The 21,389-nt window shown below is 38.8% G+C and overlaps 1 protein-coding gene across 3 annotated transcripts; it reads left to right on the top strand.

The window, feature by feature from the left end:
- Nucleotides 1-3,070: 3,070 nt before the first annotated feature.
- On the top strand, nucleotides 3,071-20,863 carry LOC147231103 (uncharacterized). 3 transcript variants are annotated; one of them, XM_086152242.1, is made up of 6 exons: nucleotides 3,071-3,233; nucleotides 3,596-3,649; nucleotides 6,466-6,643; nucleotides 13,828-13,911; nucleotides 19,751-19,816; nucleotides 20,267-20,863. In XM_086152242.1, the coding sequence occupies exons 2-5, from the start codon at nucleotides 3,611-3,613 to the stop codon at nucleotides 19,795-19,797; spliced, it is 348 nt and encodes a 115-aa protein (XP_086008368.1). In that variant the 5' UTR covers nucleotides 3,071-3,233; nucleotides 3,596-3,610; the 3' UTR covers nucleotides 19,798-19,816; nucleotides 20,267-20,863. The 3 variants fall into 3 exon arrangements, with proteins under 3 accessions (XP_086008368.1, XP_086008366.1, XP_086008365.1); XM_086152240.1 differs by having other exon boundaries at nucleotides 19,742-19,816; XM_086152239.1 differs by having other exon boundaries at nucleotides 19,742-19,833; nucleotides 19,925-20,863.
- The last annotated feature ends 526 nt before the right edge of the window (nucleotides 20,864-21,389 follow it).

Genomic DNA, 21,389 nt, shown 5'->3' with positions numbered 1-21,389 from the left:
ACCCTTGTGAGTTCTTGGCTCCCATCCCCCTCTCCCCCTCACACTTCTGCTGTATGCTCTGCTCCCCCCCATCAAGGGTGAAGGACAAACTGGGAGCTACCCTGAACAATCCTTCCCACCCCCTGCACGACGAGCTGATGGGCAGCTCCTCAACCAACGGTTCATCCCACCCTGGTGCATAACTGAACGCTTCAGACGCTCCTTTTGCGCTCATGGCCATCAGACTGTGCATCAGCTGCCATGTTATGCCCTAACTCTGCTGTCTCTTTCATCCTCGTTGGTTCAAGCCCGTACACATCCTGCCTATTTTTGTTCATCTTATCTTATCTTATCTTATCTTATCTTATCTTATCTTATCTTATCTTATCTTATCTTATCTTATCTTATCTTTTTGACTCAATGATCAGACATTGATGTAAAAATTACTACTGAACAAAGTGGAATGCGCTCATCAAAAAAAGGCTAAAGCGACGCCTGAAGAGATGCATTCTGTTAAATGGTGAGCCCTTAATCTTGGCAGTCTACTGGCTGCTGGCTACACCAGTATGCTCTGATGCAGCTTTCTGAGATTTAGAGCGCCTGGATTTGCTCTGTTGCTGACAGGAAATTTGATCTTGTTTTCTGCTCCTAAGCAACACTTAAAAGGCCATGGAGTCACTGTGCATGCAGAGATGATGATTAAACAAAAAGCTCTCTTAAAGCGTTGTATAAAAAAAAATATAAAAAAAATATTGCAAGCTTGCCAAGCACTGTTAGTTGTCACAAATCACGCCTTAGGGTACCAGAGAGAGAGCAGGCACATGGTCACAGAGCAAGAGCCTCCCAGGTCTAAAAAGAGTTAAAGTAAATGAAATGATGTCCTTGTCATGAGGGAGAATCAACACTTTTTTTTTTGATATAGCAAAGTTGGTCCTAGAACTTAAAATCTCCACTAAAATGTAGAAGAATAACCATAGTATTACCTCCTAAGAGGTCTGTGGTTTGATCCTGACAGCAGACTTTCTGTGGGAAGTTTGCATGTTTCCCCCCTTAACTACCCAGGTATCCTCCACGTTCTCAGGTTTCCACCCACAGTCTAAACCACGTACAGTTGGTAAATTGAAGACTCTTAATTGCCAATGTGAGTGAATAAGAGAGTGAATTGTTGTATTTCTATATGCGGTTCTGTGATCAGTTGGTGACCAGTCCAGGGTGATGCCCACCTTTCCCCCCCACTGACAGCTGGGGCAGGTTTTTTTCTTTTTTTTTTTAAATTGCATTATATTCCATCAGGGAACAAAACTTTGGGATGAAATTTCCATTCGGTACTTCAGTCTAGGACTACAGAATATACAAACCAGCAAAACAAAGGCAGATTTTAAGAATGTTGGACTTGCCTGATATTAATATACACCTTGATTTTTTTTTATTTTATTTTTTTATGTCTAATGATTTCAAATAGATAATGCAGATAAAGATTTTGCTGCACTTGAACAAAAAGGTTACTGTGCACAAATTATACATAGATTTATGATTTTTGAATTTTTTGAATTCAAAACAGTTTTGTTAATTTTTTTTTTTTTAATACTGAATATACTGTTCATTTATTGTTTTCTAGCACAAAGTACCGTGAATTTTAGGCAAGACCCATGGATATAATGATCACCGTCCATCCATCCATTCATCTTTTCCAGCTTAGCAGCAGCTTGAGCAGAGAGGCACTTTCCACTCCCCAGACTAGAGGCATAGCCTCTCCAGCATGTTCTGGGACTTCCTCGTGGTCTCCTCCCAGATGGACATGCCTGGAATACCAGAAGGCATCCTGACCAGAGGCCCGAGCCACCTCATCTGACTCTTCTCTATGCGGAGGAGCAACAGCTCTACTCTGAGGTCCTCCCAGATGGCCGAACTTCTCACCCTGTCACTAAGGGAGATTCCGGCCATCCTGCAGAGAAAAACCATTTCGGCGGCTTGTATCCATGATCTCATTCTTTCGCCACCCGACAGAGAAAATTCATTTCGGCTGGTTATGTCCGTGATCATTTTCTTTTGGTCACTACCCACAGCTCGGGACCATAGGTGAGGGTTGGAACGTAGATCAACTGGTAAATTGAGAACTTCGCCTCAATTTGACTCATGAACAAGACCCTGAGCTACTTGAACTCCTCCGCTTGGGGCAGGACCTCTTCCCTGACCCGGAGTGGGGATTCCATGTGTTTCCAGTTGAGCAGCACCAGGATCACTGGTCTGCCAGTCCAGCAGCACTGTCTGTGACATCCAGGCAATGCTGCAGAGGCATGTCAGCCCGGACAGACCTACATCATCCAGAGCCTTGAGAAACCCACAGCGGAAGTGATCCACCCCCAGGGCCACGCTACTGAAGAGGTTTATGACCGCTTCAGCAACTTTAGGCCTGGAAATAGGTGTGACCGCTTTAGAGTCCCCCTCTGTTTCCCCATTGGAAGGCATGCCGATGGGATTGAGGTGGTCATATTCCTTCCACTGATCTACAACGTCTCGAGTTGAGGTCAGCAGTGCTCCAACTATACACAGTTTGACGGAGCACTGCTTCCCCCTCCTGAGCTGCTGGATGGTGGACCAGAATCTCCTCAAAGCGGTCCCCCGAACTCCTACCGCGTCTGAGTTTTTGCCTCTCCGACCTCATGTTGCTTGGCCTGCTGGCACATGTCAGCTGCCTCCGGGGCCCCACAGACTAGAAAGACTCCTTCTTCAGTATGATGGCATCCCTCACCACGCTCTTAAGAGGCCTGGTTCCCGACCTCACGCTGTGTTTCGAGGTGAGTCTGACTATATCCAGTCGGAATCTGTCAGCCTCGCGCACCAGCTCGGGCTCCTTCCCTGCCAGAGAGGTGACATTCCATGGCTCTAGAGTCAGCTTCTGCAGCCAAGGGTTAGACTGCCAAGGTCCCCCCCTCCAGCCACCCCAGCTAACACTGCACCCGACCCCCACCATGGGTGCAGGGCTGGCCACCAGGCACTCCCCACTGAGCCCTGCCCCTGGGCTCGGCTCCAGGGAGAGGCCCCGCGTCTGGGCAGGGGAAAACTTGGTTCAATTCTGTTACGTCTCCTGAGCCGCGCTTTGTCTGGTTCCTCACCTGGGACCTGTTTACCTGGGGTCACCCTTCCAGGGGCATAAAGCCCTCGACAACATAGCTCCTAGGATCATTTGGATAGGCAAATCGCTCCAGCAGGATAAAGTTGCAGCTCAAGGAGGGGTATAATAATTACAACAGGTAAAAATAAACATAACATGCACACTCTCTTTGATATGGGGCGGCGACACACAAGGGGTAAAACAGTCGTCCTCGGAACCGAACATTCCCGACACGATTCCCGGCTCCACTTAGTGTGTTGAAAACTTGTTGACTAAGACACCGAACACCTAACTGCTACCCTGGTGCCGCTCGATGGCAGCCAACTGCACATGCTTCCTCCATGATGGGTAAAATGCAGAGAAATATGCCGCAAGACGTGAATAAAGTATAATTTAAAAAATAGTTTTACAGTATATTTCTAAATTATCAGGAACCGGATATATGGGAAACAATTTCTCAAGCATGGGATCATTTAAGTACATCTCATCTTATATATGCAGGACAAGAACTTGGGAATGAGAACTTCAGTCTTTGCTGCTAGAAAAACAAAGTCGGTAAGCAAATCATCTAACATGATTGTACTTCAATTTTGGCACAAAAAGTCTTTGATTCTGAGGAACAATAGGAAAGGAGAAAATAATTCCCTCCAGAGTGCGATTCATTTAGAGTATTGTCACACTATAGCCCTGTTATGATAATCACTGAGAAAGCGAGGTTTCAGTGACATTCTCATTAATTCTGGTTGCATTTTAAACATGTTTATTGTTATTGTTGTTATTGCTGTTGTTGTTATTACTGGAGTCAGCTTCAATGCATCTAAACTTGTTTGCTCGTACTCTCTCAGAAATACAGAATATTTTGGGAAACCTCAGCTGCCAATTCTTTTCAGTCTGTCAGTGTAGTTCGGCTCTTTGATTTGGAGTTTTGCACTTGCAGACTGTTGTAGAAATATGTGCCAAGGCAGCCAGGAAAGAAAAACAAAAATGAATTGTCATCAAAATGGAAAATAATACGTAGCTGAAATGTACAATGTACAGGCAAGTCCCAAGAGCACATTATTTACATAGAACTGCACATTTATTGTGGGTTGTGCTTCCTATTTGCCTTTTAACTCTCCCTGAACCTTCGCATTCTCCTTCACTGAGACATATTATGTAACTGCTCGCCACCTGCTATTGTCCCTGCTGTAGGCCAACACATAAGCGTAAATAATGCCTTTGTTGTTCATGCTGAGATTTCATCTCTCATAACACCCATCTGTCTAAACAGCTCAAGACTAGGCAATTTGAGCATCCGTATCTCAGGCAGTTTAGAGGTGTGCTGACCTATTGTTCTTCCGATGTTCTGCTCCCATGCATTTCTGAGGCGATGTGAATCAACCCAAACTGAAGGGAACACTGATAAGGATTTCACCTGGGAGCTTACGATAAAACTGGTGAAGGGTGACAGGTGAAGTGTCAGAACAAGGCTGATGTTTGACACAGCAGTAAATCATTCTGACAGCAACAATATAATGTTTTATGTCCTCTAAATACCACGGTGCAACTTATGGTCAGAACACAAAATGCAATACTTTTTGCAAAAGCATCTTTTGCAGAGGGTCGCAAAATATTGAATGCCCATTATCCAAAGTCAGTATCCAACATGCACAAAGAGGTGAAAGATACATGACAATATCGTATTGTAAGACAAGCAATATTCACCAATTTCAAAAGATTATTTTCAAGTTTTCAATCAAATAATTAATAAAGTTTGTCTCACAAGAAAATAAAAAAAGTGTCTTAAGACTTGAGCTGGAATGACAGATTTCCTGATTTTACTAACTTCACTAAATCAATTCTTGACATTAATTTCCCCTTATAGCTCATACTAGAATGTCTTGGCACATAAATATCTTAAATGTTTTCGAGTACGTCATTACTCTGATGAAAATGAGGGTTTCCAAGATTCAAAGTCTTTATTGTCATGTGCAGAGTGAACAAATGTGTTTATCCTGGACAATGAGATTGTTACTTTGCAGTCTGAAGTGAATAGCAGATACTATAACATAGTAACAGAGGTGTAACATCATAAAATATATACATGCATTTATACAGTGTATATAACTACACAATGAGGGAAGCAAATAAAAGATACAGTGAAATGTAATCTATATCTACTTTGACTTGAACTGTGTTGATGTTTATTTATGCTTTACAAAGGGTTTTCACCACCAGTTAAATGGATTTAAATTATTATTTCATAAGCATGTTGGATGATTAATTATCTTTTGTCAATGAATAAATAAATAAATGACTAAATACAAGAATAAATAGATACATAAATAAATGGATACATTAACAAATAAATAAGTAAAAATAGTCTTGGTTACATTCTTTAATGCTGTCCAGAGTTGAAGGAAATAAATTTAGGTAATTTGTAGTGTGTAACTTTGAAAGGGAGGAATAGAGAAGGTTTGTTTTATAATAAAAATCTTCTAACTTTAAAAGTATGGGCTGGAATTCCTTGCCCATACTTTAGCATTAACATTTTAATCTAATTTAGCATTCAGTCACTGCAAATCAAAGTAAACACTCTACCGCAATTTCCTTTTGCACCTCAGGGTTAACGTTTAAATGCCTCCAATCAAATAAATTACATAACTAATGAAAAATGAGTTGCAGTTCACAATTCAATATCCAGCTTGACAGATTTAACCTCCACTTGCCAAACAGAGCACTAAAAACCCAAGCCACTTGCTTTGATGTCCCACTTTTTCAATTTATATTTGAAATTAACTAAACAGCACCCATGATTTACCAATAAACTACAGCCGTACTTTTTTAATAAAGTGACACAAAAAATCCAACAGAAGAAACACAAACCACATAGCTGTATCTAGGTCAGAGGAATACAGTGTTATTTAGTCACTTTGTAGTTTCAGATCTATTTTCTGAATCTGAGGTTGTTATACTGAGGGGATGTTCCCCCTCTGTGGAGTCTACCCAGCACAACATGGAAACACATAAAATACACATCATTATCACCTCATTCAGCAAAATATACACACACGGACAATTGCAAGGGAAACCCGAATAAATACAAAAATGAACAAATAAATAAACACATAAGCAAAAACAAAACATAGAAATAGATACAGAGAGAGAAGAGGAAAGGGGATGACAGGGAAATGAGAGAAAAGAGAAAAAAAAACAATGCCACTGAGCAAGGTGTATTATCATCAGGAATTAAGAGAAGGGAAGCATTATGGCAAAAACACAACAAATGTTTATTCTCACCTGAGAGAGAATCTGAAGCCATGCTGTCTTGGTGCTGCATCCCCAATGCTTGTTCCTGTGTGTGCGTATGTGTGAGTTTCTCTGTCCACAAGCTACAGAGCCTGAGTGGATCAGCACGCCTCACAGTGTGTTATGATGATGGAGTCCACGTAGCAGCTCAGGATGTGAGTGAGCAAGCAGGAGCCAGGAGAGCTGGACTGGAGATGAAACACCCCGCCAAGTGCCTCCTAGATTGTCAGGTTGTCTCATTGTCTTCTAAGAGATTTTCCAGTGAGTAACTATTTCTTGTACAAACCACATGCACTGCAGAAGGAGATCAATTAGTTATACAGGAGGAGTGAGGTGGGTGGAGCATGATGAAGGAGGGATCTGTAGAGGTTGAATAAGAGGAGGGACTAAGCAGAGAAAGAAAGCAATCACTGTCAGTGTATAGGCTCACTCACTTAGGCACCAAAGCATTACTCCTCCCTCCTCTCCACATAACCTTGCAACAGGAGCCCGAAGCAATTTAGTGCTCACATGGACCCAAACATCAGTTTTACTCTGTGTGACATCCGGGTTTTTATGAATAGGTGGGTCCTTTTGCACTTCAATTATATTTTAAATGGCAATTTAATTGAATTTGTATCTTATTAAATGTACCAGATTCTTAATAGTAATTTCACCTTTGACTGTTGGAATAATACAACACTCTCTCTTTAATCAGTTGTAACTGACAATGTATTTTCAAGAAAATCTATGAAAAGAAAACAGATCTACAAAAAAAAGAAAATGACAAGTTCTTTCATTAGAATATGATATTGGCTCTGAAGAAAATTACAGCTTACTGTCTCAAACAGTCGCTGATTAGACTTGTTTAAACACATCCATAGTTTGCTGGTTTTTATGTTTTTCTCGTACAGTACTTACAGTATTACTATGATTTCTGAACCCGATATTACCATTAGAGCCCAACAAAAATATTTTCCGACCAAATGCATGTGATGCACCCTTTCCTGATAGCAGTAAGGCATGTCAAACTTTTATTATTAGCACCATCCATATGAATTACACACAAATTTGTACTTATGTGTCAATCCAGGCCATCATCAAGACAGATTGTTTCTGTACAGTGTTTTCAGTTGTGTGTTTGGGCAAGATCTCTGAATCTTTTACATTTTTGAATGTATTGAGTGTTACAAATTGTAACAGTGCATCTATTTATCTCATTGTTGCTATCTATCTCTGAGATCGTGGACTGATACAGTTGCTACATGCTCCTGCAAGGTCTTAGCATTCAGCAAATCAGGAGGGAGGTGGCCCCCAGAGAGTCCACTATTGTGACTACATTGGGTTGTCGCATAGTTATACTTCTGAAATCTGATTAAGAACCTGTCCAGTTACTTTAAAAAGATCTGGATGTAAACTATGTGAATGTATGCCATACATTGTGTTTGAAAGACCTGTTCATCTTTCTGATATTTTGCACAAGACCAACGTTTATTTGGTTTGTCTGTGATGTGCATAAAAACGCAATGCATCGACTATAGCTCATTTTATATATCGTATTGAGTTACACAGCCTCAATTTATTATTTCATCATCAATTTGTGTGCCGATAGTTGCCATGGCTTTTTTTTTTTTTTTCATATTTTCCAAATAATTTATACTCCTACCATGACAAGTGAAATAAACATGGGAAGCTATGGTGATCAATCTATAAGCAATATGAAGAAACAAGATACAGAGGAAATGACAAATATGAGATTTGTGACAAAACTGAAATTCAGCTGAGATAATTATGGGGCTTGAAACAGGTGTGTGATATAAGGAAGCCCAGGGAGCTGATTGGAGGAGAGCCAAGCAGACTGACAACACCCTGGTGATACAACACATGGGACAAAACCCAAAAAGCAAAACCCAAACAAGCATCTTATTGTGAAAGATAATAAAACTGAATGAAGAATGAACCAACATCAAACTGATATGAACATCAAACAGAAATTTGAATGTATACATTGGACTACAGCATGTCCAGGCACTCTGAAGGGTCGAAGCTTGTAGCTAATGGAGGAAATGTAAATAAAATGCATGGGTCAATAGGAGGAGGAAAAAAATGTTAAGTAAACATTTTAATGTGAACAGGACATCAAACAATTACTTCAAATTACACTGTCACAAGAAATAAAAAATAAGCAACCCGAAAGCAAAGTGAAATCCTGTCTAAGTGTAATGGCACAAATTCCCTGGGCTGACAAGTGGATAGCAGGGCTAAGACTAAGATAATGGCTATTTTAGGTTGTGCACATTTTCTTGATGATACCTTCACTATGAACTGCTTTTGACCAGACTACTTAAAATATGGCTTTCCTTTCCATGCCAACATATTGATAACTCTAAAAAGAGTAGCAAAACTTTGGTGAACCCTTCTGAAAACCTGAAGAATATCTTTGCGCTATCACTGTTTTCTGGTTGCAAGTGTTGTTTGGGGGTCACTCACACCTGTTAACTCCCTACTTCGAAAGGACAGCTGCAATTACAGTTGAGGATTATGTAACAGCAAAGTTGCAGTCAGTCTTTGGAGATGTCAGGGATCAAAATACTCCCCAGTGACACTGAGACAGCTACTGTAACACCTGAGCCACGCCGCTTCTAATTCATGATCCAACAATACTAGTTGGAAATTGTAATCAGGGAATCTGGGTTAGTTTTTGTTATACTAATCCATCTTGTTCATTACGAGGCAATTTGTAAACTCTATCTTTGCACTGCCAAAGAATGCCTTCAAAATGTGTGTGTGTGTGTGTATACCATTCTTAGTCAGTCAAATTGCTCAAGGGGAGCATGGTCAGTGTCTGTTTCATACAGCATATTCAGAATAATTCTATTCTTTTCTGCATCTTATGGTGAATTTATTGCCACACAAGTGGAGAAAAGGGATATCTTTGTGTATGGCATTATTAAAAGACTGATTGGTCAACATGAACTGGCAATACTTTAAGATACATGTCTACAGTTTTATTTCTGTTCCCTTTATTTTCCGTTAAAAAAATATCAATTTGCATTCATCTAATCAAGTTTTCCCAATCGTGCACATTTATATTACATGTGTAACTATCCCATTTACGGTAGTATCCTAAGTTTCCAGTGAAAATCTTATAAGTCAAATCTAATCATGTAATTGTTCATAGAATCATTCATTTTGGTTTACAAATTATTTTTCTTTGGGATAATTCAAAATGTCATTGACTATTTACTTACATCCTTCACAATAGATTTTCCTATCTATATCATAATTTCTCTACACATTTAAATAGGACTACTTTTGATATATATGATATGAGGTCATGTTACCTCACTCTTCATATAGCAATGATTAGCTGCTTGCTTGCTGAAAACCTCACAGTTGCTTTACAAATATGAAATCATCGGTTGATGAAAATATTTCATTTATTATATATATATTCACAGCTTATCATCTGTACAGGGTGGTGGTGCTGGAACCAGTCCTCAGTATCAGTTTAGAATACTCATTCTCTTGCATGCTCTCCAGAGAAGTCACAGAAAACCTACAAAAACATGGGGAGGTCACATGAACTCAACAGAGGAAAGAAAGAAAATAAGGAAAAAAAAAAGTCAGAATCAAACCAGTAACCATTTAGCTGTGAGAGTGCAAACAACTGGGTCGCCCTCGCTGCCATTCCATCTATGGAAATTGTGACACTGGAAAAAGGAAGAATTTTAGCTTTGATGATTAGGCTCTTAAAGCAAGGTTCTCCTGAGCTTGAATGTCTGACCAAAATTATACTTTAGGAAAATAATCTTGGCTTATATGGATGAGTGTGTGAGAGTGAGAAAGTAGATTATTATTGAGTGGTAGATTATTATTTACTCATTTTATTATTGAGTCAACGTTTATGGTACTATATTTACTTTAATAATTCATGTGCATGTCAATGTTCCTGTTATCTCTTGTGTTATTAATGTTTGTAGCAGAAGTGTAGGTGTGTGTGTGGTTTACATCACCACTGTTGAGACACAAATTCCATCTGATCATAATTCTCAGTTATAATAAATGAAGAACTTGGAGATAGGCAACATTAAACAGAGAATCACTCACAGTACTCTGTCCTGACTGCTTTGTCAAAACATGGGGGGAAAGGCAACTTTGTTTTTGCTGAATCAAGGATGTCTGCACAAATTCCAAAAATCATCACATCTGAATCACATTAATGTTTTCTGGTGGTGTTGGAATTATTTTCATTTATACTAAAACACCCCCATCTACTGGGAAGTTAGCTAAATTGCAAGCTACTCTTTAGTTTGTGCTCGATCCTTCTGGAGTACTGACTAATAATTGAGTGCACCTGTCTAAACAGTGATATACTTATTTTCTTCTACTACTTCTACTTCTGGAATCACTATGCCGAGAGTGATATCTTCAGTATGTTTGTTAACAATTTAGTTGAACAACTGGAATTATGCCTCTTCTTCAACTTACTGGGAACAGGATTAAACCAGTATAATATACTTTCATCACTACTCCCTTTGCACTTCCTGATAGTTCAATTTGTTTTTTTTTGTTTTTTTTTTCCATTAAGTAAGACCGCAACTGCAGCAAAGGCCAAAAGAATACGTAATCAAATAACTAGAATATATGAGATCAAGTCTGCACTGAAAACAAATATAGGAATATAAATAGTAGTGGAAGAATATGTAAATAAAAATAGGTAAATAAATATACACAATATTGGATTGTGTTTAACACTGTCAACAGAATAGTACTGAAATTTTGTAACAATCATGTTTTGACATGTTTGACTAATCTGCTGGATTTCTGTAGGTTTTGTCTTGTTTGACCAGGGAACATGTATGTTCCCATAAACCGCAATAAACAATGTTGCATTAACCATTTAAACATTCTCTAGTTACCAAGACATTTACATTAAAACAAAATAGTTTGAAACCGAGTATGAAATTAAAAAAATAGACCAAATTAGAGAAGCATGAAGCAATGAATGTTTTTAATATGTATAGCTTTATCTTCAGTTACATAAATGGTTACAACAAGTTTCTGTAGCTCAACTTACAGAGGAAAACAGCAAAAAAAGAGGTGATTCCTCATTTGATGCAATTAATTTTGTGAATCAGGAACACTTAGATTTAATTATCAAAATGACATGTCCCATTTAAATGATCTCTTATATTGTGAAATTCCCCTTTTAACATAAATCGCAGTTGTGCTATCAATACCGTCCACAGTTACTTCAAAAGCAGCTTATTAAGATTTCCAGAGGTGGTTAGGAAACCAACGCTGAAGTTGTCAAAGCACCAAAAGAGGCCAAATGTGAAGTATGTGGGCCCACAGACTGTCAGAACTTCCCCATCCAGCCTTTCAACACCTTGTTCAAATAACTAAGTTTGATCATCTTGTTGATGTTCAATCTAAAATAAGCTTTAATCTTATGGTGTATTTGTCATTTGGAATTTGTACATCTCACCTGTACAAGAAAGTTTGGCATCCCTGGATCAGTATCAGAGTGAAAAGACCTTAGAGGAAACTGACTCTTCTGTTCAAATCAAACAAGACATCATATGAGAGAAGCTACTAAAATTAAAAGAAACCACTACAGTTTCAAAATAAATATCCCATTTCTAACTTTTAATAATTTAATTGTCTTAAACTTTTGATATTGCTTTTGACAGCCGCTTGAGAAAATAAATGAGTACTTGGGGTACTTGAATTTGGCTTTTTTAATGTGAAATAAAATGTCCAATATGTGATGTATTTCCATCAGCTGCATTTGTGTTTAAAAACCCGGTCACAAAAATCATAGCATACCTGCTCATTAAAATCTAAATTGCTTGTTAAGAAACTACATCCCCCTATTCCACCTTTTCCACTAACCTTGAGCTGTTTTTATGGCAGGAAAATTTGAATAATTCAACACGGAAACTCAGCCAGTTTTTTGGTGTATAATTCTGTGTTAAGGATTAGTTTAATATGTTTTGAAAGGATTGCTGCTTAATTCAGCTGATTTAAGCCCTCTGTAAAACAGTATGTATAACCAAGTCCCAATTTGTAGAGTAAATAACTACTGTTTTTATCAATGGTTCTGATTGGATTTGTACTTGAGTTATCTGTAATCACATATTTTACCAGCGATAAACTGATTTCACATCTTCTGTAACTTGCTGTATCCTGAAGGTTATGTTTTAACTGCCTAGAGGACAAAAGATGCTTTTGATTTCCCAAAACAACAATCATGCATAGCAATACAAAGGTGCAATCGTTATTACCTTAACACATTTCACTTACATTCTGGATTTCAGCTTTGGAAAAGCACCTGTAGGCTATTCACACACACAAAAAAAATGACAGTGGCTTGTACCCTACATGTACATGACCCATTTTTAAAAAGAGCTGTTAATTTCCAAGGACTAAAAGAAAAGTGTTAATGGTGCATCATCTTTTCAAGCTTACAAAACAAAATTCAAACTGACATAGTTATCAAACTACAGCCAACCACTTATTACAACCACAATGATTTACCGCAATATTGTCAAAACGTCCTTGACAGGCTTTTTATGTTGCCAAGTGAACAAGTGCCTCTTCACTGAAAACATAGTTTTCTCTTCCATGGATTATGAAAGGTAGTGCAACAGAAACAGCATGCAAACCCGTATTTAAGCATGTTAAATATCAAAATAGATGGTGATGTCAGACAAATATGCTGGGATGTAGCTAAAACTCATCAATCACGCCTTCACATGCAAACAAACATCCTGCTGTCTGCACTCCTCCCCTTGCAACCAAGCCAATTTAACCCCAGAATCTTTTCTAAGAGAAATCTGTCCATACACAGGTTTAACACTGCTTCTCTCTGTCCTTCAACCCTGTTTTTTTACCATCCATTTTGATTTACTGTGTAACCCCATAGCTAATCCATGCCTACAAACTTGTGAATGCTTTAAAAGGTTAACCACCACTCCTTTTCTAGTGACAGTAAACGAAAAGCATTTAGATGCAGCACATTCCTCTGTGTTTCCATAGTAACCAGTATGTGCTTTTAGAGAAAAACATACATGCATTTGTTTGTGCATTTATGTGTACGTGTCTGTACATATCAAAGACGGACCAATATATTGTTCTTCATGTTCGAGCATCATTTGATCAGAGCCCTATGGCTCAGAAATAATTTGCACAGCAGAAGTCCTGAAGAGGATGTTTATAGCGGCTCCCAGCCACCTCTCCACAATTGCTAAGGAAAAAAGACAGAGACAAGGAAGCTTGGATAAAAGTAGAAAGTGATGACACAAAGTGAGGTGAAAGAAAAACATGTAAAAACCAGCAGATGTCAATCAATTACATTGTGAAACTCAGTCCCTTTTTATTATTGAGGTCTGCAAGTATATTCCGATTGGAGTAAATTGTTGCAAATTCACCATGAAAAGTTTTTCTGCTTTTTATTTCAGGCCAGCTGACATCAGTGGTGTTAGTGGCAAGGCTGCACCCTCTCATCCAGCCAAAGGCTCTGAAAGGGTTGATTTACATATCTGGCAAGTATACTGTGGCCACTCTCTTACTTGATGCATAGTAAATAGTTGAAGTTTATTTACATGCAGGTAAAATGCCAAAAAAGGGGATGAAAGTGCAAACACTGCATTTTATCAGTTTAGGTAAGGGCAAGATTGTATATCTACAGACGAAACTTAAACTTATCTCTGGTTGGTATTATCCTTGTTGTTGATAATTTTAAAAAAGAACCACCCCTTCACAAATCAGCACCCACAAAAGTTCACAGACAAAGGATATTTTTATATGTGTGAGTGTATACTTTCCATGTGTTGTTGGTATTAAACACATTCAATATATCCTTTCTGAATAATAATTATGAGAAAGGACAGAGCAATTTAAAGAGATGGGAAGAGGTTTGTGTTTGTGAATATTTCAGGGGGAAAAAATGTGGCAGTGGTCTTAATTTCCTTCATCTTGCCATCACCCATGAGACTCAGCAGCAGCCAAATCAATTCACTGCATGTGTTGTGACCAGATCTGCCAATTGAACTGGCTGTGAATCACTGCGCTGTTTCATGGACTGACATAAAAATGTTGAAAAAAAAAAGGGAGAGGGGAGGAGAGCGGAACTGAGGAGGCTGAGATTTTGGCCTAGCTGAATGGCCAGGCTCCGACTTGGGGGACAATTAGCATCCCTCTAAGCTGCCCCCTCTTCCAAATTTGGAATTTACCAAGACAGTTTTTTCATTTGTTTTTAAAAAAAAGTATTATGAAATAGTTGAACCAAACTTTATCTATAGACTCCTTAAGACTCTATCTTTAATGGAATGGAAAGCTAAATGTCCTCTGGCCTCCGTTATGGTGGGTCTTTTAAAATGGCAAATGTACAAATGACATTCAGTGACTTTGCCATGCAGTACAAGTTGCATTTAGGGCTGACAAATTACAAGTATATTACTTGCAATAGTCATCTTGAAAATGAAGGAGTGGTGACTTGCTAAAGCGCCTTCCGATAGCTCAGACGTCCTTTTCATAAGTTCTGTTGATAAGGACAGAGCGGTGACCAAGTACATAAAGTAGCTCCACGTGGCTGAAAAGCTGAATGATACTGGACTCCAATATAGCACATCCCAGGATATATGGACACTGACAGAACAAATAGCTGGAGAAGGTGTCCTTCAGTGTTAATTATAACACTAATAGTCTCCATGAACATTTTCCATGCATTCTTTTATTATGGTGTTATATGTTAGGTTCTATCATTTGGACACCCAGGAGTTGTATTGTATTGCATGTTGTGGATTTGGGAAAAGCATAAGTCAATTTAATTATAGTATACGCTCTGAAAGGATTGCCATGTTTGCACTGGATTGGATTCAGTATTTATCCTCTTATTATTTGGCGCTGTCTGCCACAGATAGATGAGGAGACCTTGGCTTGGATGCAGTGACCAATTTATAATCTGTCCTACTTCTGCCCAGCTTCACAGCCAGACAGAGATGCACATATTTTCCTCACAAATAATGTTCGGAAGAAATACAGATAAATCTGCATGACCAACATCAAAGCAATCTAATTATGCATATGTTTCCCCTCTGAGCTTTCAAGTAAGAGATACTCATAAAACTCTATAAAATAATTATAGTTTCTCTCACCAAACACAGAATGGAGGAAACAGCCTCTTTAAAGCATTGCTGGAACAGACACTCCATCCTGTTGGTACAACAAATGTGATTCCCAGAGTCCAGCTGGTGCAAAAAACAGAGGGAAAGTGAGCTGGATTGACCTGAGCATGAAAGAGATAACGCTTTCTCCCATTTACATCCTGTCACTTTCAGAACTATTTCTACTAGCACCCTAGAGACACATTAAAAAAAAAACAAAAAAAAAACAAAAACAGCAGCCTTTCAGAAAACCAATTTCTCAAAGATTTATGGAAGCACAGATATTTGATTGTCCCTTATACTTGTGGATGCTATTCTGTTGTAGACCACAGAAACATGTTGTTCTGAAGTAATCACCCATCATCAGAAGACCTGGAGTAATCTTGTAGGGATGCTCCATCCGTTATTTGCCTCGGCCTCCCCAGGTGTTTTGACCTTCTATTCTCTCTCCGTATTCATCACTTTTTATTGGTTTCAGACTTTTCTTTTGAGTTTAGCTATTCTTCAAAAACATCTTTTATACACGGTTAATCCCCCAGTACAGTCTTCAGACAGAAATGTTCCACATACACATTTCCTTCTCAAAAATAAAAAAGCTGAGCTGTTTCAGCTTCGCTGTTCATCAAACTCTCTTCTCCTCAAAGCCTCTGTTTTAACTTTACCTTGTGTATTGTTGTTATCCCCCCTTTCATTTTGCAGTAGTGTGCTGTGCTTTACCAAAATAAAGGTGCCTTCAATTCAGCCTTTTTTTAGGCCTTGTCTTCTCTGTCAGAAATTATTGGACATTTCCATTCCCTCATTTACCCTCCCATTCTTTTTATCATCATATACCCCAATGTGTTTCCAACGCAATCACTGTACATTCTGCAATGCGCTCTTTATTTTTGGCTTGCTGCTTTCTTTTCTCCTGGGCTTGTAATTGAATTACTATTGAAAATTATGTTTTTTTTTTTTTAAAGTAAATTGAATACCGTTCTCCTTAATGGCGGCAGCTCCTCTACACTTAACATTCATGAATGCCACCATGTTTTCCCCCATCTATACCTTTGTGAAATTTGTTTTTAAACAGCAAATATCAAATATGCCTTTATCAATTATACTGTCTAATGATTCCACAAACCACCAGTGTATTCAACTGACTGAGGTGCCTGTTACTGATTTCGTTAATGTTACTTTTGGTGCATGAAACACAGCTTCTTCTAACAAGATGAAAGCGGAATATCATGTACAGACAACCACACATCAACAAATTCAGAGCCTGACTTGGACTTTTTCTTGGAAGTTTTCTGATGTGTGAATCCTCTTTTCAGGCAAAAAAGCCTATCACCTGCAGCAGCACATAGTTGTGGATAAACACACCACAAACCACCGTCACCGCCGCACACAGTAAATCGGGCAATTTGTCCTTTCAGATAAGCTAAACAGAAAATCCAAGGACTCTGCCAGGCAGCATGCGAATGTAAAAGACACAGACAAAAGGCAATGTTAAAGAAATATGAATAATTCAGAGGCGAGTCGTTGATGCAAGAAGAAACCAATACCGCTTGGCATTACATTAGCATCCGTGAAAGAGAATATTGTGGAAATAAGACACAGGAGGGTGAGATCTTCGGAACTGTGGTTCTGTTTGTCGAAAAGTTAGGGCTTTAGCTTCGATGGTCTGTGTAATGATAGAAGACACATTATAGAAATAGAAAAACCAGTTGCTTGAATCTGAGAAAAGTGGCCTTGTGCAGAATGTCCACTTGGAGGTGTTGTGGCTCCATGTGCCTAGCCCTTATCCATCCGGTCTGGGTGGTTTTGAATAAACATGTTAAATTAGCATGGAATAAAACTCCTATCCACTGAAATTAAATGTAAATTCTCCAACACAGCAAATTGCATGAGTCATCCCATGACATCTCGCCCGCCAGCATTGTGTACTCCGATGCACCTGTCTCCCAAGCCTCTATTTGAAACAGTACAAAACTGAGAGCAAACAAGGGGGGGCGCCACAGGAGTCACAGCCTGAGAACAAACCAATTTATTTCCCGAGCTCACACAAGGCTTCATTTGAGAGCCCATCAGAGAGCTCCAATAGAACCACTTAAGCTACTGTTCCCCAACATGAAAGAAGGCAACAAAGCAGGGAGATGGAAAAAAAGGCGAGCAGCCGGAGGAGAGGCGTTTCATCTGCTCGTTCTGGGGCATCACTCAGTGGGGTTCACTCTCCCTGAGGAGTACTGACGTCTGTTTGTCCCTTAGAAGTCTAATGTGAAAAATAAGATGATTTTTATTTCTGTCTTTGTGTCTTGTCTCTTTATAAATAATGAGGTCATAAGGTTTGCATTATCAGTGTAGCGGGAGCAACTAGTACAGAGAGGAGACAATGGGAAATTATTTTCTTGCAACAGATGCCGTGTATAACAGTTAAAGACAAGGTTTTTCTTAAATCTACTTTGTTGACGGGATGTGTGCAGAATTGATATTTGAACTGTAGCTTTTAGATTGCTTTCATGTATTGACATAAGATAAACATACAATTCACAGTCCTAGGAACACAGGCTAGACACAAAGTAGCCCCTACATGCAGTTTTCATGTATCCACTTTTATATTTGCTGAAGTGGTTTGTGTCTTAGTCATGGTAGGATCACTGATAGGTGTCTAATTGTCATGCTCGGTTGGTCAGTCCTTCAGCTTATATTTCCCCAAGATTTTTTCCCCGAGTCTTCGTAGATTTTGGTTTTGGAATAGTCTCATATTCAAATAATTCAATGAATTTATCAAGTAGTTGATTTTGTTTTTAAAATAATAAGTGTAAAAAAAAACAAACAATAGAAATTAGATGTGTTTAGTCGTAGACTACAATTATCACTTGACTGTGGTATACTATCATAATATTTTGGGCTCAAATTTGTGCCGTTCAGGGAACTCTGATAGGATATTATAATACTGCTTGTATGTTAAACATAGAAAGTATAATATCACAACTTCAGCATGACATTTGTTTCATTTGATATTTATTCATATTTTTTGCATTTCTTTTCATTGTTGGAATGTTCGTGTGCTGTTTTCCAGGATTTTTAGGATGACCAAGAGAGCAGGAAGCATCATAATGCAACATCTTTAAGCCATTCTATGAATTGTGTCAAGGGCAGCACTTTAATGATATTTGGCATCAAAATCCCAAGAGGAACTGGAAATAAGTAAAATGCCAATCTGTTGGATGATTCGGGCAGAAATGTGTGTGCCGGAGCGCCAGGACACTACTGTTGTGCCATAATTGTCTTCATGTTAAAATTCAGGAACCTGATGAAAACACATAGAATCCCATCATTGGCCAAGATGAATAAGAAGTGACAATGTTGTTTAAAGGAGGAAAATCTTTGGTCAGACAATTTTCACTATAAGAGGTTTTTGGTTCCATCAGTCTGCTTTGTATTACAGTGTTTCTTCTCGTTCATCAGCCGGAACACTTTCTGGTTGCACTGGGGAAGATGGTTTTATCCCACATATTAGAATCAAACTAGCCTGGAATGTGGGAATGGGTTAGGTTGCAATTTAGGGTTTCATAGTTTGATGTGTTGCAGGTCTGTTTTTTGGTAGTACTTGAACTAAACAGACTCAACGCTACATTGGTTTGTCTCATTCTTACAACCTCCACAACAGAATACTGTCTTTTTAAAAAATTACACCTTCCATGTCACCCACACATTGTCTTGCCTGTTTTCTTTTGACTGTTGGATTCTACTCCTCTGTTGTTAACCTCATTATGTTTTGCATGCTGGTTTTTCCATTCTTTCATTTTGTCCTGTTTCTGCTCGTTTTATCTGTGCTTACTTTAGATGTCGTTCTGTTTTGCATTTAGGAGGTTCTTTTCCATCAAACAAAGGGACAACAGCTGAAAACTGGCATGCATTTGCAATGATGATGATGATAAATATCGGCTGTTATTGACATGAAAAAAGAGAAAAGAACAAGCTCTTTGAGGATACAGATAGTTCTCAAACTTATTTCCTGCAGTATGTCCACATGGGGGGGTTGTGGAGCCATTCGTTCCTCTCCTGTTCACCTATTTTTAAAAGTAGACTGTTCATTTAGCATGAATGAAAGGCTCATCAACTGAGGTGGAATTCAAAACGCTTCAACACGGCAAGTTTCATGACTCATCCCATCTTTTTTTTTCTCGTCCTCTTCCCTGCATGCCTTTTGGCCTCTGTTTTTCAACCCTCCCAGAGAGGCGAACTGTAGGGGGTGCCAATTGGTGCCCAGTCTCCAGATAAAGCAGATTCATTTCCAATGGTGAGCTAGTTTAAGAGGTAATCACAATGCTCAAATATACATACATAAGACTATTATTTTCACAAGTGAGTTTTTGTTTCAATCACCTGATATAGTTCTTTCCTGTAGCTTTTCCTAGAGCTAATCACGAACTAAGCAATGAGGGCGTTTTGACCTCAGTTTTAAAAAATGATACTCAAGACCAACTGTCCAAACCTTGTGGTGACCACACCATAGTGAGAAAACAAAGTCCTGAGGAGAGTGTTGGATCCAAACAACAGGCACTAGTGGAAAGGTGGAGAAGTCATCCTCATCCCTTCCCTCCATTCCCTTCTACACTTTTGAAAAAAACAAAACAAAACAAAACAAAACAAAAAAAGCAATATAATATACTACATATGCTGATATAATGTGATGTGTGAATGAAGGAGGGAGTGATTGTATATATCTGTGTGGTCCTGTGATTGACAGGCGACTGGCCCATGGTGAACCCCGCCTCTTGCCCGGTGACAGCTGGGATAGGCTGCAGCATCCCCCCCTTGCCAGGCCCCGACTGCAGGAGAAGCAGTATAGTTAATGAATATAATTTGAATGTAGCGGGATTGTGTTGAAAATAGCATATGTCCATTATCCTAAATTGACCACAGTTTCTACCAGAACATTACGTTCTGTTCTTTTGGGTGTCTGCTTAATTGATAACCATGTTGTTGCTGAATACCAAGCTCTGCATCCCACTAGTCTTCCTCCTGATCCCTGGGCCATGTAAGACTTGAAAATGAGTTATTATGTCCTTCTAGATTTCAGAGCTACTGCAGCCTGACAAAGAAATTTCTCTTTGGCATGTACCCATTTTCGTCTGACTAAGGGGCTGCTGTTCTTGGCTGACAATCTTGTGTTATGGAAGTTTGAGAAGGAAAATTTGGAAAACAAAATGCAGGGTTGGTCCTCAATAAGCTAGCAGCTCAATGTAGACTCTCTTATTCTCACAACAGGGAGTCTTATGATCAGTGCCTTCGCAGACTGATGGAACTAAAGCCAACATGCTGCTACATTAAAGAGGAGATTAATCCAAACTATGTGTCAAGTAATAATTAACACAGACCTCAAAAGTGACCACACAGTCAGATTCTGGGTTTTTAATAAGCATTTTTCTTTCCTTATGATGACTTTCATCATGAATCACATTGTCATAAACATCTAAGGCAGGCTTTCCATGAGCTAGCAGATTGTGAAATAATGTTCCTGTGACTAGAAGCCAAATGCTGTGTTTTATTTGCAATGTCATAGAGAAGTATTAAATTACCCACTGTTCTGAAGAGCAAGAGATATGGCTCTGATAGATGCAGCTTGCAGTCACCACATTGAAAATCAGCACAGTCTTTACCTGCAAACTTGCACAATCATAAAAAGGAATATTATCACAACAGTTTCTGGTAAATTTACGAGAGGATGCAATTGAGTCTCTTTGATGGTCTGTTTGGTTTAGATTGTGCTTTTAAAAAAACATATTACAAATTATTTGGGAGTGGTGTTTTTATTTGCTGTTTATAGGATTGTACATATTGTCCCCTCAGTTTGGTTTTATGTACATGGT

The sequence above is a fragment of the Fistularia commersonii genome, chromosome 9 (assembly GCF_037954325.1).
Source record: "Fistularia commersonii isolate RoL2024-O1a breed Wild chromosome 9, RoL_Fcom_v1.0, whole genome shotgun sequence".
Classification (NCBI taxonomy): Eukaryota; Metazoa; Chordata; class Actinopteri; order Syngnathiformes; family Fistulariidae; genus Fistularia; species Fistularia commersonii.
The sequence above is the reverse complement of the archived record's forward strand: the minus strand, read 5'-3'. Positions and strand labels throughout refer to the sequence as shown.